The sequence below is a fragment of the Acanthopagrus latus genome, chromosome 13 (genome assembly GCF_904848185.1).
Source record: "Acanthopagrus latus isolate v.2019 chromosome 13, fAcaLat1.1, whole genome shotgun sequence".
In the NCBI taxonomy this organism is placed as follows: Eukaryota; Metazoa; Chordata; class Actinopteri; order Spariformes; family Sparidae; genus Acanthopagrus; species Acanthopagrus latus.
The window spans coordinates 9,193,895-9,214,689 of NC_051051.1; the positions used below are offsets into that span (position 1 = coordinate 9,193,895).

The 20,795-nt window shown below is 44.0% G+C and overlaps 1 protein-coding gene across 4 annotated transcripts in view; it reads left to right on the forward strand.

Moving 5' to 3' along the window:
• The window catches only part of nrg2a (neuregulin 2a), an 81,409-nt gene that overhangs the window by 53,048 nt on the left and 7,566 nt on the right, over window positions 1–20,795 (forward strand). For 2 of the 4 annotated variants that reach the window (XM_037118468.1, XM_037118467.1), the window contains exons 4-10: window positions 8,796–8,916; window positions 13,281–13,339; window positions 17,403–17,426; window positions 19,069–19,171; window positions 19,522–19,645; window positions 19,806–19,933; window positions 20,161–20,382. In XM_037118468.1, the coding sequence (XP_036974363.1) occupies window positions 8,796–8,916; window positions 13,281–13,339; window positions 17,403–17,426; window positions 19,069–19,171; window positions 19,522–19,645; window positions 19,806–19,933; window positions 20,161–20,382 (781 nt within the window). Of the gene's footprint in view, window positions 1–8,795; window positions 8,917–12,708; window positions 12,786–13,280; window positions 13,340–17,402; window positions 17,427–19,068; window positions 19,172–19,521; window positions 19,646–19,805; window positions 19,934–20,160; window positions 20,383–20,795 lie in introns of all 4 variants that reach the window. The other 2 variants (XM_037118469.1, XM_037118470.1) reach the window with 2 other exon arrangements.

Below are 20,795 nucleotides of genomic sequence, written 5' to 3' on the forward strand. Positions count from 1 at the left end.
AGGGAGGCAGGGAGGAAGGGAGGGGGTCACTTTTTTTTTTTTTTTTATTTCTTTTTCTGGTACATAAAACTGACTTGTGGAAAAGCATGTCTGGGTGGCAGAGCTATTACAGATACCATCCCCTTTATGTGTCTGCTGAAGGGGCTGCACTTAAGACATTTTTCACTTTCCCATCCGAGTGATTTTTATGTCTTGAGTTTAATTTCTCTGCTCGTTTTCTCGAATCGCGATGATTCACATTGTCTGATTACAGAGAGAGTTGTGTGGCATCGCAGCGTGGTGCCACCTGTTGACCCGCCGCCGCTGCCCCGGCTAGCACTTTATTTAGCATACGCGCTCATCTATATGGTTTTTTTTATGACTCATGGATGCCACACAAAAACTCCGTTTAGATTTGCGACGTGATTAGGCATTCAAGCGATTGGCAAGTTCAAGATCATGTCTCGATGTCAGATCGTTCAGAGCTTCGTGTTCCTGCATCTACGCCCGCTGCAGAAATGTAGCGGTGGTTAGAGATGGACCGGCTCTGCACACTGTTCCTCGCTCACTGACAAATAGGCCACATAATTTATGCTTTTTATCCTGATAACATTGCTTTTAAGAGTGAAAACACAAAGCCGTAACAAAGTCCAGATGGAACCGACCCACCGCTGGCTGAAAAAGTACCTTGGCTCTCTCCCTGTACAGAATCTGATGCTGTCTTGTGTTTTTTGGTTTTTTTTTTCGAGGTGCTTTTTTCTGTTCAATTGCACCGCAGAAGTGAAAAAGATTAAACCAAGCTGCAGTAAATCATCGACATTTGTCATAAATTAGCGGGACATGTGTATAACTCTGCACCAAAGACAGGCCGGTTGAAAATGTATTTCATTACACAATTCGGCGTGCGGTGCTGGGTTGCGAGGTGCAGCGCGGGACTTAGGATTCAGTGTGAGCGCTTTTTTTTTTTTTCCTGTTTGCTGCATATGCACGGGGTGCCTCAAGAGGAGAAAAAAAAACTGTGCAACGGGGACCTCTCTTTTCATTTTTACGATTTTCCTAGAATCCTTTGGAGAGCGTGGAAAGACAGGCATGTTTATGAAGGTTTCCAGATGGTCCTGCTTGCACCCCCAGCTTTTCTTTTCAGTTCTTGGGCCATGAAGGATTAATCAAAGTCAGTGGCAAGGGCTGATGGCTAAACACTGTGGCTCTCTCTAACCTATGAGGAAACCTCTCGTCAACTCCAACTCCAGACTAAGCCCCGCAGGCTCCAGGACCGAGGAAAGTCGAAACCTGAGGTTGAAAAACCAAGAAAACTTAACTTAACCCCGGCCACGTAAGTGCAGATAAACTCTGTTTAGCGGAGAGGCTGATCTCCTTGTTGGGTTAAAGGAATTTGTCTCCGACATCCAGCCAGGAAAGCAGAGTCAGCCTTGACGGATACACCTGAACTCTGCTCCCCTCTGTGAGATGGGGGACTGTGCTGCGTGATATTTATGGATTCTCTGTTACATGTAAAGATTTTTGCATGTAACAGAGTCCGTCCTACAACTCTGAAAAACGGCCCTCGGTGATTAAATTGCACTCTCGCCGTGATGCAAGAAGGGTAAGGAAACGTCCAGGCTGCTATGATCAGGCTCTTTCATCAGCCATTTTTAGCCTCGCCATTAACCGTCCGGGCCTCCTGGGGATCGTTGCGGATAAAAGCGCCGTCTCTGGAAAGACGCTGACAGCCAGTAAAAAGAGAGAAGACTCGGAAACAAAACTGTTAGCGTTCAAACAAGACAAACTATTTTTGTTAATATCGCTGCCCACTGTTGCCCCTTCCCTTAATTATCACTTCAAACACGATGGCGAGAAAGCGATCCTGCAGTTGACAGGACTAACTGGAGCAGGTGGAACAGAGGAGCTCTCAAGTGACAAAACATGTGTCTCAATTGGTTTCGAAAAGTGCGTCGCTGGAATCACACCGCAGCTTCCAGCTTACATATCACCGATACACCAGAGTGCAATGTACTTTCTCTGGATGTCTTTTTTTTCTTTCTTTCTTTATTGGACACATGCAAGAACTCTGCCCAGCTCTAACCGCGCTGAGCAGCTGCTCCACATGGCAAACGATGAACACGCACCGCATCCGCTACACATGTTATCATAGCAACTGTCAGCGGCAAGCGCTGCGGTCTGTTAACAGCAAGCCTCGCTGGGGCGTTTACAAATGTGTCCACCCCAGAGGAGCCATGACAAACAACGTGCTCGTATAAATATAAAAAAAAATTATATTGCATGATCTAAAAAGCAGATTAACATTTACAAATCATTTCATCACATACACCATCCCATAGGCTTAATAAAATTTTGGCAAATAATGTTTCTGGAAACAAACGGACACGTCCCATATTGACATTTTCCACAACATGTTAATGTTTATGACCCGACCTTCAAATCAGGAGGTGAAGGGGACGGTGGTAGAGTGAGGCCAGAAGGATGCCCAGTGACTGCTGTTCGACACTGCTTTTCAAAATGTGTGAACCTTGTAGTGTGATACCACCGGATATTTTCTAGGCCAGGGACTCTAGCCTAGTGTTTTTGCAACCAAAGCAGGTTTTTTTTTTTTTTTTTTTTTCCCTTTTCCTAACCCTAACCAAGCTGTTTTTGTGCCTGCATCTAAGCAGACCATTAACACAACGTTGTCACAGCATAAAACTCCTCAGCTTTGTCATAAATGTGCAGATTTTAGTCTGCACAGACAGGTCCTCGGACAACAACTGGCTGAATTAAAAAGAATGCAACTAAACATTTAAAACAAATGCAATGCAACATCATCACACTGAGGAATATAAAGCCTCTCAACTAAAAGAGACCACGAACAGTCAAACACGGAAGGAGAAAAGACTTTATAACCCTTCAGAACGACATGAAGATCCAACATGGAACTGAAGTTTTGTAGGCCTTGATTATAGTTCTTCAAACCAAATCATTGTTAAGTGTAGTGCCATGAGATGATAGTGAAATGACACCGTACAATGCATCGGCATGCTTGCAAAAGATCATATCTTCAACATCAGTATAGTCATTCCCCCCCACCACCACCACGCAGCCCTAAATGAGACGCTCCTCTGTTGTTTGTATGTGTATCTCTAACTATGTCAATAAATTTCTCGGCCTTGTCATGAGTTTTAATCTCCAGTAAACATGCGCCGCAGCCTGAGTAAACAGTGTACCGGCTGAACTGGATCACCTCGGAACGAAAACAGCGTCCCTGTTTCATCACTGGGACGGGGGTCTGTGTGTACCTCTCCTTCTATGGGTTTACCGAAGCCAGAAAAACTACCACGGACAATATCTGCAGGATATGGTGAGAAAGTTAGTTGCGGTAACTACATACGAATGCAAGAAGGAACCACTTGAGTTGAGTGAATGACCGTTCAACCTACTGTTGATGTTGTTTCTGAAGAGAGATGTTACTTTATAAACATGACTTACATTACGTCATTGCTTCATCCATGTCCTACATGTCAGATACGGCAATATCCAAACATGAACGGACCCTCTGATGTCATTTTTTGTACTTTTTTCCCTTACCTTTAACCAACACCACATGGATTTGAAGCCATTTTAAATGTCACAGTCCAGCCCTGTCTGCTCATTTGTTTTCCTAGTTTTTTAATTTTCTTCCAGGAATTGGTGGCTATGTTCTCTCATAAGTAATATCCAGTGTATGGGGAAAAAAATGATTATGGTGAGGAAAAGATCATCAGTTTGGGTGGAAAAGTGACATTTTGGACATTTTCTTTACTTTTTTGAACATTTGCTCCACTTTTTCCTAAGAATTGTAATGTAATGTATGACGCTACTAGTATATTAGCGTGATTTCTAGTAGAGGGGGTGACACAATAATGCGTTGCTTCTGCATCGCATGGAAACACATTTTCAAAACTTCTTCCGTGCACTTTCCAGACAACGGAAAGACATACTCACGCATCAGGCAGAAAAAAAAAGTTCTTTTTATGAATGAAGGTACTGCACCTTTGTGGGCTTCCAAATCATTTAAAACCCAAATTTCATGCAAATCCGTTGAGGAAGTGAAGTCGGTTTCCCGCTCAGCGCCCATGGAGCCATCATGTGATAGGGAATCTGTGATCTTAAAATAGACAAGGTCATAGTCGATTAGAATATATTCAAAGCTGCACACTTTGTCCGCAACACAGCGGTTAGTTACAGTACTCGGCGTGAGGACACGGACGTTGCTGCAGGTAAAGACGGGAAAGCAGCGAGTCAGCGTCATCTTAGGGTCCTGCCAGGATATTTTACTGCTTCTCAGCAGGATTGTACATACTTTTGTCAAGTTTTACAAGTTTATTATAAAACCTGAAGTGGGTGGTGGGTGTGTGATTTATAGACGCTCGGTGCATCGGTTTCGTTGCACTTTCCTGGCTTTGGCCTCCAGTCTTTTTCAACTAAAGCAGCCGCAGCTGAACTCAAATCATCAGAATAGTTGAAGCTCTCCTAGCTACAAATATGATCAGTATTTGATTTAAATGTATTATTGACTATTGTATTCTGTCGTGTCCATTAAGTGAGATGCGCTGAAACCAGAACCTCTCCTCACTCTGGGGGAGTAATCGGAGGACACAAAAGAAAGAAGGGGGGACAGCGGAGAGGAGGAGAAGAAAGTTGGGACACTCTCTGTGCAGTATCAAGGATTGGATGTCAGTTGATGACTGCGGGCCAGTAACTGGTCTCAAATGGGTTGTTTTTTGTTAGTGTTGGGATGGGCGCCACCTTTGAAGCCACTGAAAGACAGTCGCAGCCGTTAGTTGAATGTTGCAACGTCGTGGAACAAAGTGATCTTGTGGTTTGAGCCCCTGGAGCCCGTATGACACCCCCGATCAATTATGATGATGTAGGAATATGTTCCGTTCACATAGTTCACATTGTGTGAATGATCGGTAGATGCTGTTGGAATGAACATTACAGAGACAGAGGCGACCGAATCTGAGATATCAGTTGACAGGAATAACATGTGATTGATTATGTTAACTTAAATGTTATCATCATGTTTTGTTTTGGTTTTTTCTTGGTTTCCTGTTTTATTTTGTAGATTATATCATCATGTATCGCGTGTTACTGTCCGCTTCCTGTCTTTGTCTTTTTTCCACCCCCTTTTACTGTGTACACCTATGTTTCATTAGTTAATCACTTCCTGTATTCACCTGTCTCTGCTCTGTCTGTTCTTGTTTTTTTCCCCATGTCTGGGCAACTCTTGAACTTCTTGATTTCTCCTTGTTATCAGCTTTATTGTCATCGGCTTTTGTCGCTTGCATTTCGGAGTTTGGATCTTGGGCCTTCAGCTCGGTATTGAAGCTCGATTGTTGTTTTGTCTTTGTCTCTTTTTGATCCCATATATCAATTATATCCTGTCTTTTTATAGAGTGATCCTGTCACAGAGGTGGACTTTCCTCACAGAGTGTTACTTCTTCAAAAGACTCCTTTGAGGGTAAAATGATGTCCACAGGAATGTGTCTGTGCTCCTCCTTGAAGCCTTTGAATACCGGCAGGTGATGTTTATTGTTTAGGCAAATGAACCTTGTCTGCTGAAAGGGGGATGTGTGGGCTCTTGACAGCTGGATGGTTAATACATCTGTCTGGGTCTAAAAACCAAGTTCAAAGCTCACACTGTGGGTATTAATCTAGTTTTAATGAGCAGACCAACGTTTCATCATTCAAATAAGGCTCCAAGCAACAAAATGTAATCCTCTGGACAGAGGCACCCACAGAAAATTTGGGGCCCCTGAAAAACTTGGGGTGGCCACCACAATCCCCAGTACTGACCCACAGCTTCAGTATTTGATGATCTGGGGATGAGACTCGACAATCAGCAAAGTCTCTCCAGGAATTTCTATTGTGTTGCTTTAAAGTCTGACAGTGAGATTTGATCCATAATCTGCCACTGCCAAAAACATTCCTGTTCTGGACATTGAATTACCAGACACGGAAAGTCAGTCAAAGTTCTATTGCCATGGGGTTCCCAATAATTTAAACCCAAATTTCTTGCAAATCTGGTGCGGAAATGCAGTTGGTTTCCCGTTCACTGCCCGCGGAGCTGTCGTGTGAGGGCATTTGTGTCCCTGTGTAGGTAATGGTTGATTAGAATATGTTCAGATTTTAAAAAGCATTAGGTCGTGTAAGTCCTCTGTGAACAACAAAGTACAACATATCATTATAATGTTCTGTGAAAAGCTAATTTGGGGGCAACAGTCACCTAAAAAGTCTTACAAAAGTTACCTCTTTGGCTGAAAATGATGAGGATGAGTTAAGAGAAGCGAGTGCAGTGAAACAGATCTGGTATGGCCGGTAGCCAAATAAACTTTGACAGCAGAACATGTCCAGGTTCACATATCAGCCCTGATCCTCTCTGTGTGAAGTTTACATGTTCTCCACCTCCTCATGTGGGTTCTTCTCCGGGTCGTCTGTTTTCCACCCGCAGTCCGCCCACATGTAAGCCAGGTGGACTGGAGATTATGTGTGAGCGCGACCGTCTGTGTGTTTCAGCCCGCCCTGCGGAGGACTGATGATCTGTCCAGGACGTTCCCCGTCCTCCCACCAGTGCATTCTGGGATCGGCTGCCGCTGCCCCAGATAGAGATTCATGCAGCCAGTGTTCGCCGCCTTTTGTCTTGCGTGTTTTACGGTTGAAGGCTGCACAAGGCTTCTATTTTGAGCGTAGGCGGGTGTGTTTTTTTTTTTTTTTTTTTTACAATGTTTTCAGGTTCCTCCTGTCTGATCTTTTTTTACGAGGTGTTTTACGCACCAGCACTCCAAGTGAGAGGTCAGGTGTGTCGGTGAGGTATTCCTGATTAACTGGTGAGCCTGGAAGTGTTTTTGGAAAATTTTGAAGTGACAGCGGATGGCTGCTGTGGTATGTTAGAATCATTAAATCACTTCCAGGAGAACTTCAGTAGAGCAATAACACGACAGCTTATGATTTAAGCCCAAACATATTACCTTTTCAACTCTAAAAATTGAAAAGGTCAGGTATAACTCATATCTGCACGTCTCATCACATCGAACCAGCTTTGGATTTATGATTTGTTTGAATGCATGTTTTTCTAATAGTGAACCGTTGTGTCTGCCTGGGCATGAGAACTAAGAAGATTTCCACATCCAGTGGCAATTTATAAAGTAACACAGGAGCTCGTTCGCAGAGCGGCAATGTCCCATTTTGGTAATTAATGAGATTCCCTGACAAATCGCACAGCATTTTCTAGTTGTAGTTATAATATTGTGTTTGGACTTATTCATTCTGGCGAGAGAAGCGCAGGCTGATGTCATCCGGTTGCTTTGTTATGCTGACTAGCATGGGAATTAACCTCTGTTTTTTTAGCTAAAACCAGAAGTGTGCTTCCGAACAAGGCAGAGCGCACTTCTCACATGCCGACGATTGTCAAACCGCATAACAGATGGGGAATTGTGAAATCTAGTCCCGGTGGCGAACGGCCTAAACGTAGTGCAATCTCTTGTCACTACATTCCACATGCCCTGGTGCATTCTCCTGTAAAGATCTCCCGATCGGAAACTTGTGTATTCCTCCCAACAAACTGTCACACTCTGGCGAAGGTGCTAATAGCGTCTGACAGCAGGTACAAGGTTGCAATCACATGTTGGCATCTGACATGTGAAGCACGCTCCTCCCTTCTCAAGCCCAATCCTGCCTGCCTGCCTGCCTGCTGCCACGCACCTCTCTCAGCACTCCTCTACCTTCAGACGTCCCCGCTCTCGAGCAGATAAGCAGACTTCATCCCAAACATATTATATCTATTCAGTCGGGGGGGATTAAGTACAGAAACATGACATTTTGGGCCATTCCAAGGACCTGACTCAACGCATAAACAACTCCTACGCCATGTCAGGGAAATATTTATCTTTGCTCATAGAACTTCTTGAGATAGCGTCAACACTGCTTAGAGACACAATTACATTTGTGGATGGAGAACTAAGAGTTCTCGTGGAAACACAAGTATATAGTACGAGCAGAACTGAGGATGCTTGTCGGGATGAGAGACCGCCAGCCCGATAAAAGATAGTAATCAGGTTCATGTGAAATGAAAAACCCTGCGTGTGGTCATGTTTTCATGTTTGCAGCATTTATTAATCTTACTGGAGCTGTTATGCCTAAAACTGGCTCACGATTAAAAAGATGGGATTATGTAATGAGATGACTGTAATTATACTCTACACCTAGATTACATTTGAAAAAATGTCAAATTAAACTACAGTTACATTGTCAAGGAGAACTTGACCCCTTTTTTATCACGTCTTTTTGTTTCATGATAATGAACATGCAGAACATGTTCGACCGCAGTAAGTTCTCCCTTTTTATTCATTTTTCATTTCCATTGAAATCTGAAAATAAACATTTTGAGTAAGTGCTCAACACCACAGTCCCCCATGTGGCCTTTGATCAAAAAAGGCAGCCACAAACACTTACAGAAAAGACATACACACAGTACTGTACCTGTCCTATGTGCCAGCACTGGTTTTGTAAGAGTAATCTGACTTGGCCGACTATAAACGCTGAATATGCCAGAAAGCATTGTATTTGCATTGGAAATGTTGTCGAGAAGTCTACAGTGAAAACCGAAATCCAAAACAGATTAAAACACTAATTGTGGTGTTTGATTTCAAAGTAATCCAGAAGTACTCAGATAGGATTACTCGTAATCCAGTGGATTGCCAGAAATTGCACTGTAACCTGCAGTCACGAAAAACTGACCGATGTGTTTTTATTTCTTTTCTTTTCTCTCTCTCTCTCTTTCTCAGTAACCACAACGCCATCTCCAGGCTCAGGCCACGCCAGAAGATGCAACGACACAGAGAAGGCCTACTGTGTGAATGGCGGCGACTGTTACTTCATACATGGTATAAATCAGCTCTCCTGCAAGTGAGTCACCTCCGCCGTTTTCTTTGGATTCGCCTCCAAAATGACACTATTTATTGTTACCCTTCTTTGTCCTAACTCCTTTCATGATGTCTCTTTTTTATTTTTATTATTTTACTCTGGTAATATCCCTTAACTCCAGATTTTTTGATCCTGCTGTTTATTTTCCTGATAGCGCTTGATTTCCGCTCTTCTTTCTTTCAGCGGCGGCAGCAGCAGCAGCAGAAACACATCACAGGGAAAAATGCTGCCAGTCTGCTTAACTACCCACCTGTTGTGTATTTTAGCACTAATAATGGAGTGAGGCGGCGGTGCGCTCATCCTTTTAAGTCATGTTTAGTGTACAGGAGGGCTGCACATTAAAAGCCTTTTCAAAATGTCATGAGTCACTGGTTTAGTAGTGAGCAAATATTTATGCCTGTTAGAGGCCCCCAGTGAGGTAAATAGAATCATTGCTTACATTTGAGGTCCTTGGCAGAGGGGATCAAGACCTGTGTGTAAAGTGGGCTGGAGGGAAGCATGTATCTCAGCTTTCTAGGAAGAAAACAGGTTGACATTATCACAGAAACAAGTCCCTCCCACACACACACACACACACACACACACACACAGCCTTTGACATTTACGTTTTAGTTTGTGTTAGCCTGTCGAGGTCAGGAAGCGTCATTTTGGAAAGATGTTCAGACGGAGTTAAGACTTTTTTTCGGTGGACTGGTACGTTATTATGTGTAGAGACGCAATTAAACAATTGGTCGGAAAAATTTTTAGGTAGCTAATTTGATGATCAGTTCAGCGTTTGAGTGATTTTTAAAGCAACGTCATCTGTCTTCTATCACATCAAATTGAATTGGGTTTTGGAATTTAGGTCGAACCGGACAAACAAAATGAAAATGTCAGCGTTTGCTTTCAATCATCACATTAATCAATAAGGAAAATATTTGTTAACTGCGGCCATTATCGTGTTTAATTCAATAAGGCATCAGTGAAACCCGATAGCGTACTTACAACATGCACATTGTCTGCCGTCATGGCTGTCGGATATCACGTTCGGCCATATGTCATCCCGGCATCGCGCAGGCTGGTGTGATATAGAGCTCAAACGCTGGTGAGGCTCCCGTGCCCAGTTGGCCCGAGGAAGAATGCTCGACAAGCAACGCGGACATGGCTGCAACAGCCGTTCAATACGCTGTGTACAAATTGGAGGCAGCAATAACTCAATTGCTGCAGCTAATTCACTCACGGCCGGGGCATGGGTCCAGAAAAGTTGGATAATGCAGTGAAGGCCTGCAGGGATTTGTTGCCCCACAGCCATCTCATTCAATATAGGCCAGGCTTCAGTGGGTATTACTCACCGGCTAAACAAGTCCTGCAGACAGCTAGCCCTACTTTTTTTGTGCCCAGCTCCTTCACTTTGAGGTGTAAACTTTGTTTTGGGGAGAGGCGAGGTTAATAAATGACCCAAAGTAAGTAACTCACTCACGTAAATTTATTTTTTACAATGATTTCCTTCACGAGAATTTATCCTTTGAGCATATAAGTCATGAAAAAATACATTTTCACATAAAGTATAACCATAGAAAATATATGAGTTAATCCATTAAAGGGTAACTCCACAAATTTTACACATTAACGTGTGTTTACAGGTCTCGGGGGGAGTAGCACTGCATATGTGAAAGAGTAGTATATAGTCTTTTGTGGCTCCACAGGGAGCCACATGTAATCTGACTAATTGCCTCCAGTGATGTCACTCGATGACTAAGTTGCATTGTGGGTAATGTAGGTGTTTTAAATGCAAAGACCTGTAAACATGCTTCGATGAGTGAAAACGTCATTTGATCGGCTGACATATCGGTGTATAAGTAAACTTAGGTTATGTGCAGTCCATATACTGTAATATATATACTGTGAAAGAAACATGAAGAGTAATTAAAGAAAACAATCCTCAAATAACTTCCTTGCTGAGTCCCACAGGATATTCAGTTTAGCGCAGATGCAGCAAATCTCATATTGGAGACCGATACAGATGAATTTGCTGTCAAGTGGCCTCTCCACTGAGCGACTAATGGTCAGATGTATAGAAATGTATAAAAGTGCATGAGCATTCTTCGCTGAAAGTGAAATTATCTCTTCAGAAATAGACCAATAATGCATCAAATCACCTCTGTGTAAGACCTAGCAAATGTAAATCTACTGTTTATAGAATAACACAAGGTAGAACTTTCATTTTTTTTCCCCTTTCAATGTTTATTTTCTCTCAGCTGATAATGAACGATGACAAAGATTGACTTTAAACCAAAGCTAAAAGAGTGATAATAGAGTTTGCAGCTGCGCCGCAGTGGATACCCGCGCGCTCATCTGATTTTTAAATCACGCGGCGATGGTGTGTTCCTTTCATCTTTCGGCCCGGGTTTTTTTCCTCGGCCTAGGTGGTGTTATCCCCCAGTTTAACACCATCACTCAGGTTGAGTAATTTAATGCTGAATGTTATGGTGCTCCTGGGAGGCGTTGTGTGAAGCCAGTAAATCACCAGCAATGACCTTTGTTGGATCGGTGGTCCAGTTGTGACTGTGAGTGGAATGTCGGTGCCCCTAAAAGAGCGACCGCTCATCTTAATGGGATTATAATGAGGAAATATGGTCACTTGATGGTGATGTTACAGCAGTCTGTCTTCACTTATGTACAAAAGCTGTGCATCGGAGAAACTTCGCTTGACTTATGCTTCAAACCAGAAGTAAAGAGAGTTGTCCAGCCATGCTTCTCCATGGAGACAATCTCCATATACAAATTATTCTTTTTGCAAGTGGAAATACAAATTTTATTTCCTTCTTCATTTGACTTATTATCCCAACAGACACCAACGGGAGAAATCGCATTAGCCTACTAGTCACGGGTTCTTAGAATTTATTTGTTGATCACCGACAGAGCAGTGCCTGGTTTTTCCCCCGGACACACTGCACTTTTTTTCTGCCCGTGCAGTCACGAGTGTCCCTCCCCTCTCGTCCCACGCGACGCAGACTGAGGTCTAAAAGACTGTGGGCCTTTACATTTTCACAGTGCTGTTTACAGGATGTTTAGTGCATTAACTTATATTCCTCTAACTGCTTTTCTAGTGAATTACTGTTGGGATTATTATTAGGGATGCACGATACTGGATTTTGCTGAAATTTTCCAACTCATCCGGCCGACTGATGATGATTTTACACACATTTTTATTAACAGTTTGTCAGATGTAATGCAGCCGCTAACTACAAACAAAACCCATTACATCACAGCAACGTTATCTCATATGTTAAAGTAAACGCGTATGTCACACTGGGATCCTGCCCTCTCACTGAAGTTACACAGCGCAGAAACGAGTGATAGCGGGGCGGACACTGCTACAGGACACTGTGCCAGCAAAATGATTTTAAAGCTGTTAGTTTAAGTAAAAAGATAAATAATGTTGATTTAAAGAATCATCTCTCTTAGCTGATATGACTTGTCTGTATTATCGTGCATCCCTGATCATTATTCATATTATGATGGTGATTATTAAGTAATGGAATGTAAATAAAAGTAGATTTCATCTATTTCAATGGGAATATGAACGTGTGTCCAGCACTGATGTTGTTTATGGTGTGTCAGTGACAAAAGTTTCCTGCTTGTCACTTTTTTTTTTTTTTTTTACTATTTTCTTTATCCATTTAACTCCACCGTGACCTTTCACAATATGCCATTAAAGGTCGCAGTGATGTTTACAGTGCACCTCACTGCCTGTGTTTTTCCTTTTCATAACACTCATCTGCTCCTTCCCAGATGTCCGGATGGATACTTCGGCCCTCGATGCTTACAGACCGAGCCGCTGCGGTTGTACATGCCCAATCCTTTCAAAAGTATGTCCACTTGGTATGAGCAGCTGAGGAGAGCGGGAGACACAGTTGGCACTGGATTACCTCTGTGGGCTCCTGCTGCCCTCACCCAAACCCTCCCTCCCTCCCCAGTTCTCTTCCTCTTTCACCTCCTCTCTCTCCTTCTCAGGTCAACACGCAATGAGCTGTGCACTACACCATGCACACAGCGGTGTCATCCATGGGAACACTCTGCTTCTGCTGTCTGTAGTTGTGCTGTTGTTCTAATTCTGTGTCTCTCTCCCTCCCTCCCTCCCTCCCTCTCCCCCTCCTCCACTTTTTCTCTTACCATACTCTCCTTATCACTCCACCCTCTCTCTCTCTCTCTCCTCCCCTCTCTCTCTCCCTCTCTCTCCCCCTCTCTCTCTCTCTCTCTCACACTCTCTCGTTCTGCTTCCCTTTCTCTTTCTCACTCACCCACCACCCTCCTCCTCCCTCTCTCTCTCTCTCTCTTTTTGTGGCTTTGTTTCTCCCCATCAGGTGTCCAAATGACTTTACTGGTGATCGCTGTCAAACCTACGTTATGGCCAGTTTCTACCGTATGTCAACTTCCTCTTCTGTCACTCTGTCAGACTGTCCTCGTGTCATGCGTGCATGCTGAGCGTAGAGAAGACTGCATTCATTTCCTGTTAATTACCCAGTAGTTTTGTCTTTGCCTCATTCCGATGAGTCATTCACAAGCTGGCATAGTTTCGTAGCAGAGTCTGTCGTTGTGTTTGCTCTGCATGTGCGATTGTGTGCCCTTTAACTCGCGGTGTGTTGCATGTGCACCCTCAGACTCCTCAGATAGTAAGTTTGGTATAGCGACTCGTGGGCGGCTGGATGCGATTTTGCACAAAGTCAGCTGCACGTTAACAGCACAGTCTCATGGATAAACAATAACTAAAAAAGAAGCCGCCTTTAGCTCGCTTTACTAATGATGCAATCAGCTGCAAACACAAGCACGTATAATCCTATCAAAGCTGATGGATGGAGAGCAAGGCCCGAGCAATGAGCAGTAACTAATAGGCATGACAAACAGCTGAATGTGTAAGGTGGTGCGCTGGCTTGACTGATAAAGGAATGTTTGTCGCGGGCTATCACTGGAAGCCATCAGATCAGCAGAGTCAGTCTCTATGTTGTCCCTTTGATTAATGTTCCAGACAAACCAGATACGGCACGTAGGAAGTCCCCCCGTAAACTTACAAATGTTAAATTGTTAGCTAGAGCGTAATTCCTCGTCCAAATTGCTTCGATTTTGGCAGTTATTTGGGATTCCCCAAGGGTCCGACCATGTACCGGGAATATTTTGAATGTTCAATTTTGGGGGGAACTGTTCCTTAAAGTAGAACACACATACACATACGGGCCGTCACATTACCTTAAGACATACCAAGCTGTTAGAAAAGTGGTGCTTTTATTTTTTTTTTTTTTCATCTTTAAATTAGCCGCTGGCTTGTTTCAGACCTCGGTTGCGGCCGCGCTCCGGTAATGACAAGCATTCAGCAGAAACGCACATGTTGCAAACACACCTTGCTTTTCAAGGTAGCAACAAAGCAGCTGCTCTCACAGCAGATGTCCTCAGCGCAGAGTTCGTGAGCTGCAGTAGAGTGCCGTGTCAAACAAGCTTTACTAGCCCGGGGTAAGGGAACAGTTCACCACTCCACGCAGCAACATCAGCACACCTATCAGTCAGCTGAAGAAATAACCAAGATCAGATGAAGGTTTGTGGAGAGCTACGCCTTAATAGACCTTACCCTGAGGGCGCTTGGACTTGAAACTCATCTACTTGGTGTGGAATCGTGCCTCTTGAGATTATCAGCAATATTCTTCTTGTTTTACACCTCAATGTCCCGAATTTATTGATACTGAGGAGAGGTAGAGATTGGACATTTATAAAACAAAACTACCAAGACTTGGCTGTTCTGTGAGGAAAGCGTACACTAGGGCAGGGATAGTGTGTCGTAATGATATAGAATTAAAAACCAAAGTCTATAATTCACACTGGATGATAACAAAGACTCTCCCGCCATCCTCCTGCATAATTGTCAGCATCATGTCTTTGCAAGCCCCTGCGGTTGCAGTCCAATGTTAACGTCTGCAGTCAGAAAACAACTGACTGCATCTGCTTGTCGGAGTCACCCGGCTGCTGCCCACAGAGCCTCATCCCAGCAGTCTGCCTCGTCCGCTGGCTCGGAGTGCAACGCGAAAAAACCCCCTTTTCTTAACTACAAGTAATTTCATCTCGCATTAAGTCGTAATGCGCTGTGCTGAAACTACTTGGTCTTTTTGGCAGAGCAGATGCTGGTGTGTGTGTGTGTGTGGGAGCGCTTCTTTCCCCGCACTCGGCCGCTTTTCCTGCATTCTGTCTCATTTCTGTGCAGCTGTGCGACTACATCAAGGACAGCACTCGTTTCCAGCTCTCGTCCAGCCACACGGACACAGAGGAGGCTTTGATTACTGGGTTTTTACATGCTTATGCAGTCAAATTTCCAGTTGGCTTTGGGGAACAATCGGGCATAGTGGATCTAGTGTTAAGACAGGATGCGTTCACACCTGTTCACATGCAAGAGAAAAAAAGTAAGGGTTGTCCGTCTCAGGAAGACCTCGCGACCATCACAGCTAAACTTAGTTAAAGGAGACATATTGGGCTCATTTTCAGATTGATCGTTTTATTTGCTGTTACTACTAGAATACATTTACATGCATTAGTCGTCTCATACTGTCCACTGTATTCCCGCTCTGTCTGAGCTCCTGTTTCTCTAAGGCCCATGTCTCTGAATACGCGGTCCCCTCTGATTGGTCGGCCTGCACATGCCTGAGACGGCACCGCTTACAACAACAGAGCAGCTGTGCTAAATCAAATTCCTACAGGCCAAACTAGCGCCTAGGCGTAAATTATGCATATGTGTGACGCAGTGATGTAGTGTGATGTCACGAAGTCACAGAAATAACAGGCAGGAATACTGGCGAGGCGTTTCAGGAGCTGTGTTTTCCGTGGGAGAGAGGAGCTTCTGTTGGCGCGGACTTTGGCCTTTTTATCTCTCAAGATCTTTTACATTCAAACGAACCTATATAAATCACTGAAGGAAAGGGGGGGGGGAAAGCAGGGAAAAAAGGCGCATGTATCCTTTAAAAGATGTAATTTCGAATAGATAAGATTAGGCTTCAACTCAGTCCAAGCACAAGATGTAATATAATTTTTCTACATAAAGCAGAACCTCCACATAACCTCGCACAAGTTCAAAACAGCAGATCCACGATAGAAATCATGCTCGCGAAAGCTGCATCCAGACATGATAGATGTGCTGGATGTAGTGAGATTTAATGGCCCCCTCGCATATTTCACATTTTCTACTCTCAATTAAGGAGAATAAATCAATTTTTTCTCCCAAAGAGCAGGCACATGTGCACACACACACACACAAATCCACTCCGTGCTTAAAGACCCGCCTCTTGGAGGGGAGCCTCCCATTCCCGGGAGATCCCAAAAGAGAAGGAGGATGGCTTCTGCTCCTCGGCCATAAGGGCTTGGCTTAACGAGAGCATGTTGTCATAAGAACAGCTGGGACTCGCTTCAACCCAAGTAAAGCAAGCGGAGCTGCCAGAGATATGGACTCAGCTGGTTGGTGCAGCCTCCCAATAGCCCCGCTCCTCCGTATAACATAAAGTCCGACTATAATTCTTCCCCATCAGCCGACGTGATTGTTTAGATACTGCACAGACACACTCCTTTTAACTTGCCTGTTCATGTGATGGGTGTGTTCGAGGAGAGGACAGGGAAACGTTAAAAACTGAAAGCACAGGTGATCTCTGACGCACATTTTCCCCCCATGCAGTAGTAATGAGAGTGGCTCTGGGCCTAATATGCGCTGCTCCCATCAGGAGATTTTGTTTGGTTATGTAACGAAATTGCACTCCCTGCAAAGCTTGAAAACCTCTTTCGCAAAATCACTCGCGGAGCGCAGAGCCGAGGCGATTCCACATCGGGCTGCGCTGAGACGTACAGCTGATAGACGTAGAGGAACCTCGAGAGCAGAACTCAAGACATGTTGTAGTTTGAGTAAAAATTCGTATTCAAAGGGACACTACGTAGTTTTAGAGAAGAAATGATATCTCAGAATTTCGATGCTTATGATAATAATGAGGTAATAATACAAACTCAGACGCATTTAGTTTTTCCGAGACTGAATAAACAAGCTTGTTCTCCAAGGAAAATAAGTTTGAATCTGGGGAGGTGGCAGGGTCCGCCAAATTTAATCAAAGTAAAACTGTATGAAACTGTGACGTCCTTTAAGGTCAGTTTGTTTATTCGGTCTTGAAAACAAAGAGAGATGGTTTTCTCTTTTCTCTTTCTTCCCCAAAGCTACATAGTGCACCTTTAAAAACCGCCACCATTTAGTCACGTAGCTTTGTGCCGTGTGCTTCGATGTGTGTGCTGCATGCTTTCAATGTGTCTGGCTGTCTCGTCCTTTGTGTCACTGACCAACGTCTGTGTCTGTCGCCGTAATGCGTATGTGTTTGCTCCACCACACAGTACGTACAGGAGGTGCCACTCTCTTAATCTCTTTTTGTTTCTTTTTGTTTTTCCTTCTTCCACCTGTCATCCCTCTGCAATGGCAGAGCATCTTGGGATTGAATTTATGGGTATGGAACAATCCGTTTTGATTCTCCGTCCTAGCTACCTAGTAGATGTCCTTTTTACATTTTTTTTTTTTGACTTGCCCCCGTTCTGTCTGTGGTGTGAACCGTTAATCATATCAACCCCCCTTAATTAACCAATCAATCCCACCATAACCCAGTGAAATGACAACCCCCCCCCAGACAATGCAACTGATTCTCCATCAAACATCATTAACATGGATGTCATCACGAATCGTACGATGAAACAAAGTAGAACTATTAACTGAGTATATGTCTCACTCACGGTAGTGTGTGTGTGTGTGTGTTTTTTTTTCCCCTTTTTGGACTGATTTTTGACTCCTTCTTCCATCTGTAACAAGCATGATCTATCATGTTTGTAGCTACCAGATGTCTCTTCCTCAATCTATCAACTCTATCCATCCAATCCAGAGTCTGTCTTTTCCTTTGATATGCCATCTCTTCATTTATGTGTGATCTTGCCCATGCTTCCCCGCATCACCCCCCCTCCCCCCTCCCGTCTTTTTAACATAGCTGAAATGTGACTTTGAAGTATGAAAATATAATATCTGTGTTACTGGTTTGAATTACCCTTCAAGGAGTAGATGCTGTGATGTGAGCATGCAATGCTATATTTAGAACCCACAGTTATGATTTTTCTTTCAATCTGCCCCTATTTCCATCCTCCTTCATTGTGAGCGCCCCATTTTTTTGTTTTTTTTTCTTTTTTCTGCTGCTTTTTCCAGAAAAGTGCTCGGGTCAGTCGAGAAGCGTAGAAAATAAATGCCAGAGGCGTTTTTTTTTTTTCTTTTTCTAACAGGTGTCATGTAATTACACAAGTGCGGTAATGTGCCAGATCTTGATTGCGTTCTTTGTGACACGACTTGAATGGAAAGTGTTGCACGTAATTATGTTTTATCACGTTGGTTGTCGCCCTGCCTCTTTGCTCCATTGTTGGACACAAAGAGTCCTAACCCTCGCACCAGCTCTTCTCTGGAAAAGCAGCAGTTTAAGATTCATATTTAATGACACTTCTCATCTCTAAAAATCACTTGTTTCATACATTACTGTTAAGTAAGATCTCTTGACTGTGCCCACTGAATGCCTGAGCAGATGAAGACTTCCATAAGTGAACGAGACAACAAAGCAGAGTGAGCGGCGCTTCAGGCCGAGCGGGGATCGTTTTAATCATCGCTTTACTTCCAATTCGCATGTGCATTGTTCTCATAGTTCTGCAGGGCATCAATTAAAAAGCCTGAATCATCATCGGCTCAAATATCATCTGAGATGACTTTTTTTGAGAACATGGCCGCTTAATATATCAGTCTATCTGCTGCTGGGCCCCTGCCGACACCCACGCCGCCTTACTGCAGCACAGGCAGCAGCAGCATCTGTTGTATTTGTGATTACAAGAGAGGAGAGGTTGGACCGGGGGGGGGGGGAGATGAGGCTTCATACTGCTCAGCATTCAGTCCCATAAAAAGAAAAAAAAACTGAAAAAGAAAAAGAAAGAAATGTAGATCTACAGTGAAAATGTAGGAAACTGCGCTTTCACGACACTAATTTCTTTTTCTCCTCTTATTTCCCTCACTGTGTGCACGTGGTGTGTGTGGGTGCGTCTGTGTGCTCGTGGGTGTGATGTTGACAGAGGCAGAGGAGCTCTACCAGAAAAGAGTCCTGACAATCACGGGTATTTGTGTGGCTCTGTTGGTGGTGGGCATCGTGTGTGTGGTTGCCTACTGTAAAACCAAGTAAGTCCTGCCGACGAGTGGATCAGCTCATGTTTTGTTTTTTGTTTTTTTTTTCTTCTTAGCATATAGCCTTTCCTTTCAGATTTCTATTTTTACCACTTTACTCTGTTACTCTGTTAGTGTTAGAGTTGCAGCACAGCACAGAAACAGATGTGTTTTGCTGTCTTGAAATGTGGTCTTTTTATATAAGACATGTTTACGAGTAAAATTCGAGTGAAACTTCTTATGTTAGTTGAACAGACAGTCTTCAGTTATACTGCCCTCAACCTGCTTGACTGATTAAATAGAGTACATTATGATGTCTTAACATCAGAGAGAGAGAGAGAGAATGACCGAGATTTTCTCAACAGGAAACAAAGAAAGAAGATGCACAATCATCTGCGACAAAACATGTGTCCAGAACATCCCAATCGTAACCTTGCTAACGGACCCAATCACCCAGGACCAGGCCCCGAGGAAATCCCCATGGTAGATGTGAGTTTTCTGAAAGGATTCCAAATGTTATTAAAGTTGTGCGCGCACAGATGTGCACCGAGTGTTTTTTTTTTTCACACTCGGTTACATAATCGAAGCTTATCTTTTTTTCACATGATTTCTGTCTGCCGTGTCCATCTTTCTTCCCCCCTCAACGCAGTACATATCAAAGAACGTCCCGGCGACTGAACGAGTCATACGGCCTGCGACAGAGGGATCGTTCCCTGCCAGCCATGCCTCTTCCAGATCTCACAACTCTTCCACGCGAGCCCATTCATCAACTCACAGGTGAGCGTGCGCCATGCCTACATCACGTTCAGCCCCTCATGTAAAAAAAAAAAAAACAGAAAACTCGCACAAAGCGATTGGTCATTTGTTGGAGATTAGTTAAAAGTTCTGCCTCTGGAAACAGGTGCATTGCATCGTGAAGCTTTTCCAAAAGAAGATTTAAAAAAAAAAAAGAGTCACACTGGGACTGGGTGTGTACGTGTTAACACCGTTTTTTTATTTGTCAGACATGAGGAACGGACATGGAGCCTGGAACATTCTGACAGCATCCTCTCCGACTCGCCGGGAATGATGTCATCATCCGTGGGGACCAGTAAATGCAGCAGTCCTGCGTGCATGGAGGCACGGGCCCGGCGCGCTGCACACTGTGGTTACTCTGACCCCCATCGGCCGGGCCTGCAGTACGGAGACTCCTTCGACTCGCTGGGAGACTCTCCGCACAGCGACAGGTGGGAAACAGGCCCGGGTGGGGTTGTCTCTCTCAGCCTCCAGAGGCCAGAAAGGGGCAGTTTGGAAATTTGACAAACTGCAGGCAGAGTGAAAAAACATTGCTGATTTCAACGAGGAATCTGGATGCTCCGACGCTGCCACGACAGTACTCTTGTTGGTGGCAGTGTTCCCTTCAACTTTGCCTTCTTGCCCATTAGTTAGCACAGGAGGCAAGGAGAAAGGAAGCTCTGTCTGTCAGAAGTGAGAAAATATGCCTTACAACAGCTCCAAAGCAGTCTATCTTTATCTTGCACCTATTTTTGTACCGAGGCACAAAGACATCAATCTTCTCATGTGACTCCGGGCAAGATGACAAACAAGCGTACAGTATACGGAGCTGTGGTTGTGGCCTTGCTTCAGGGCCACAACGGGT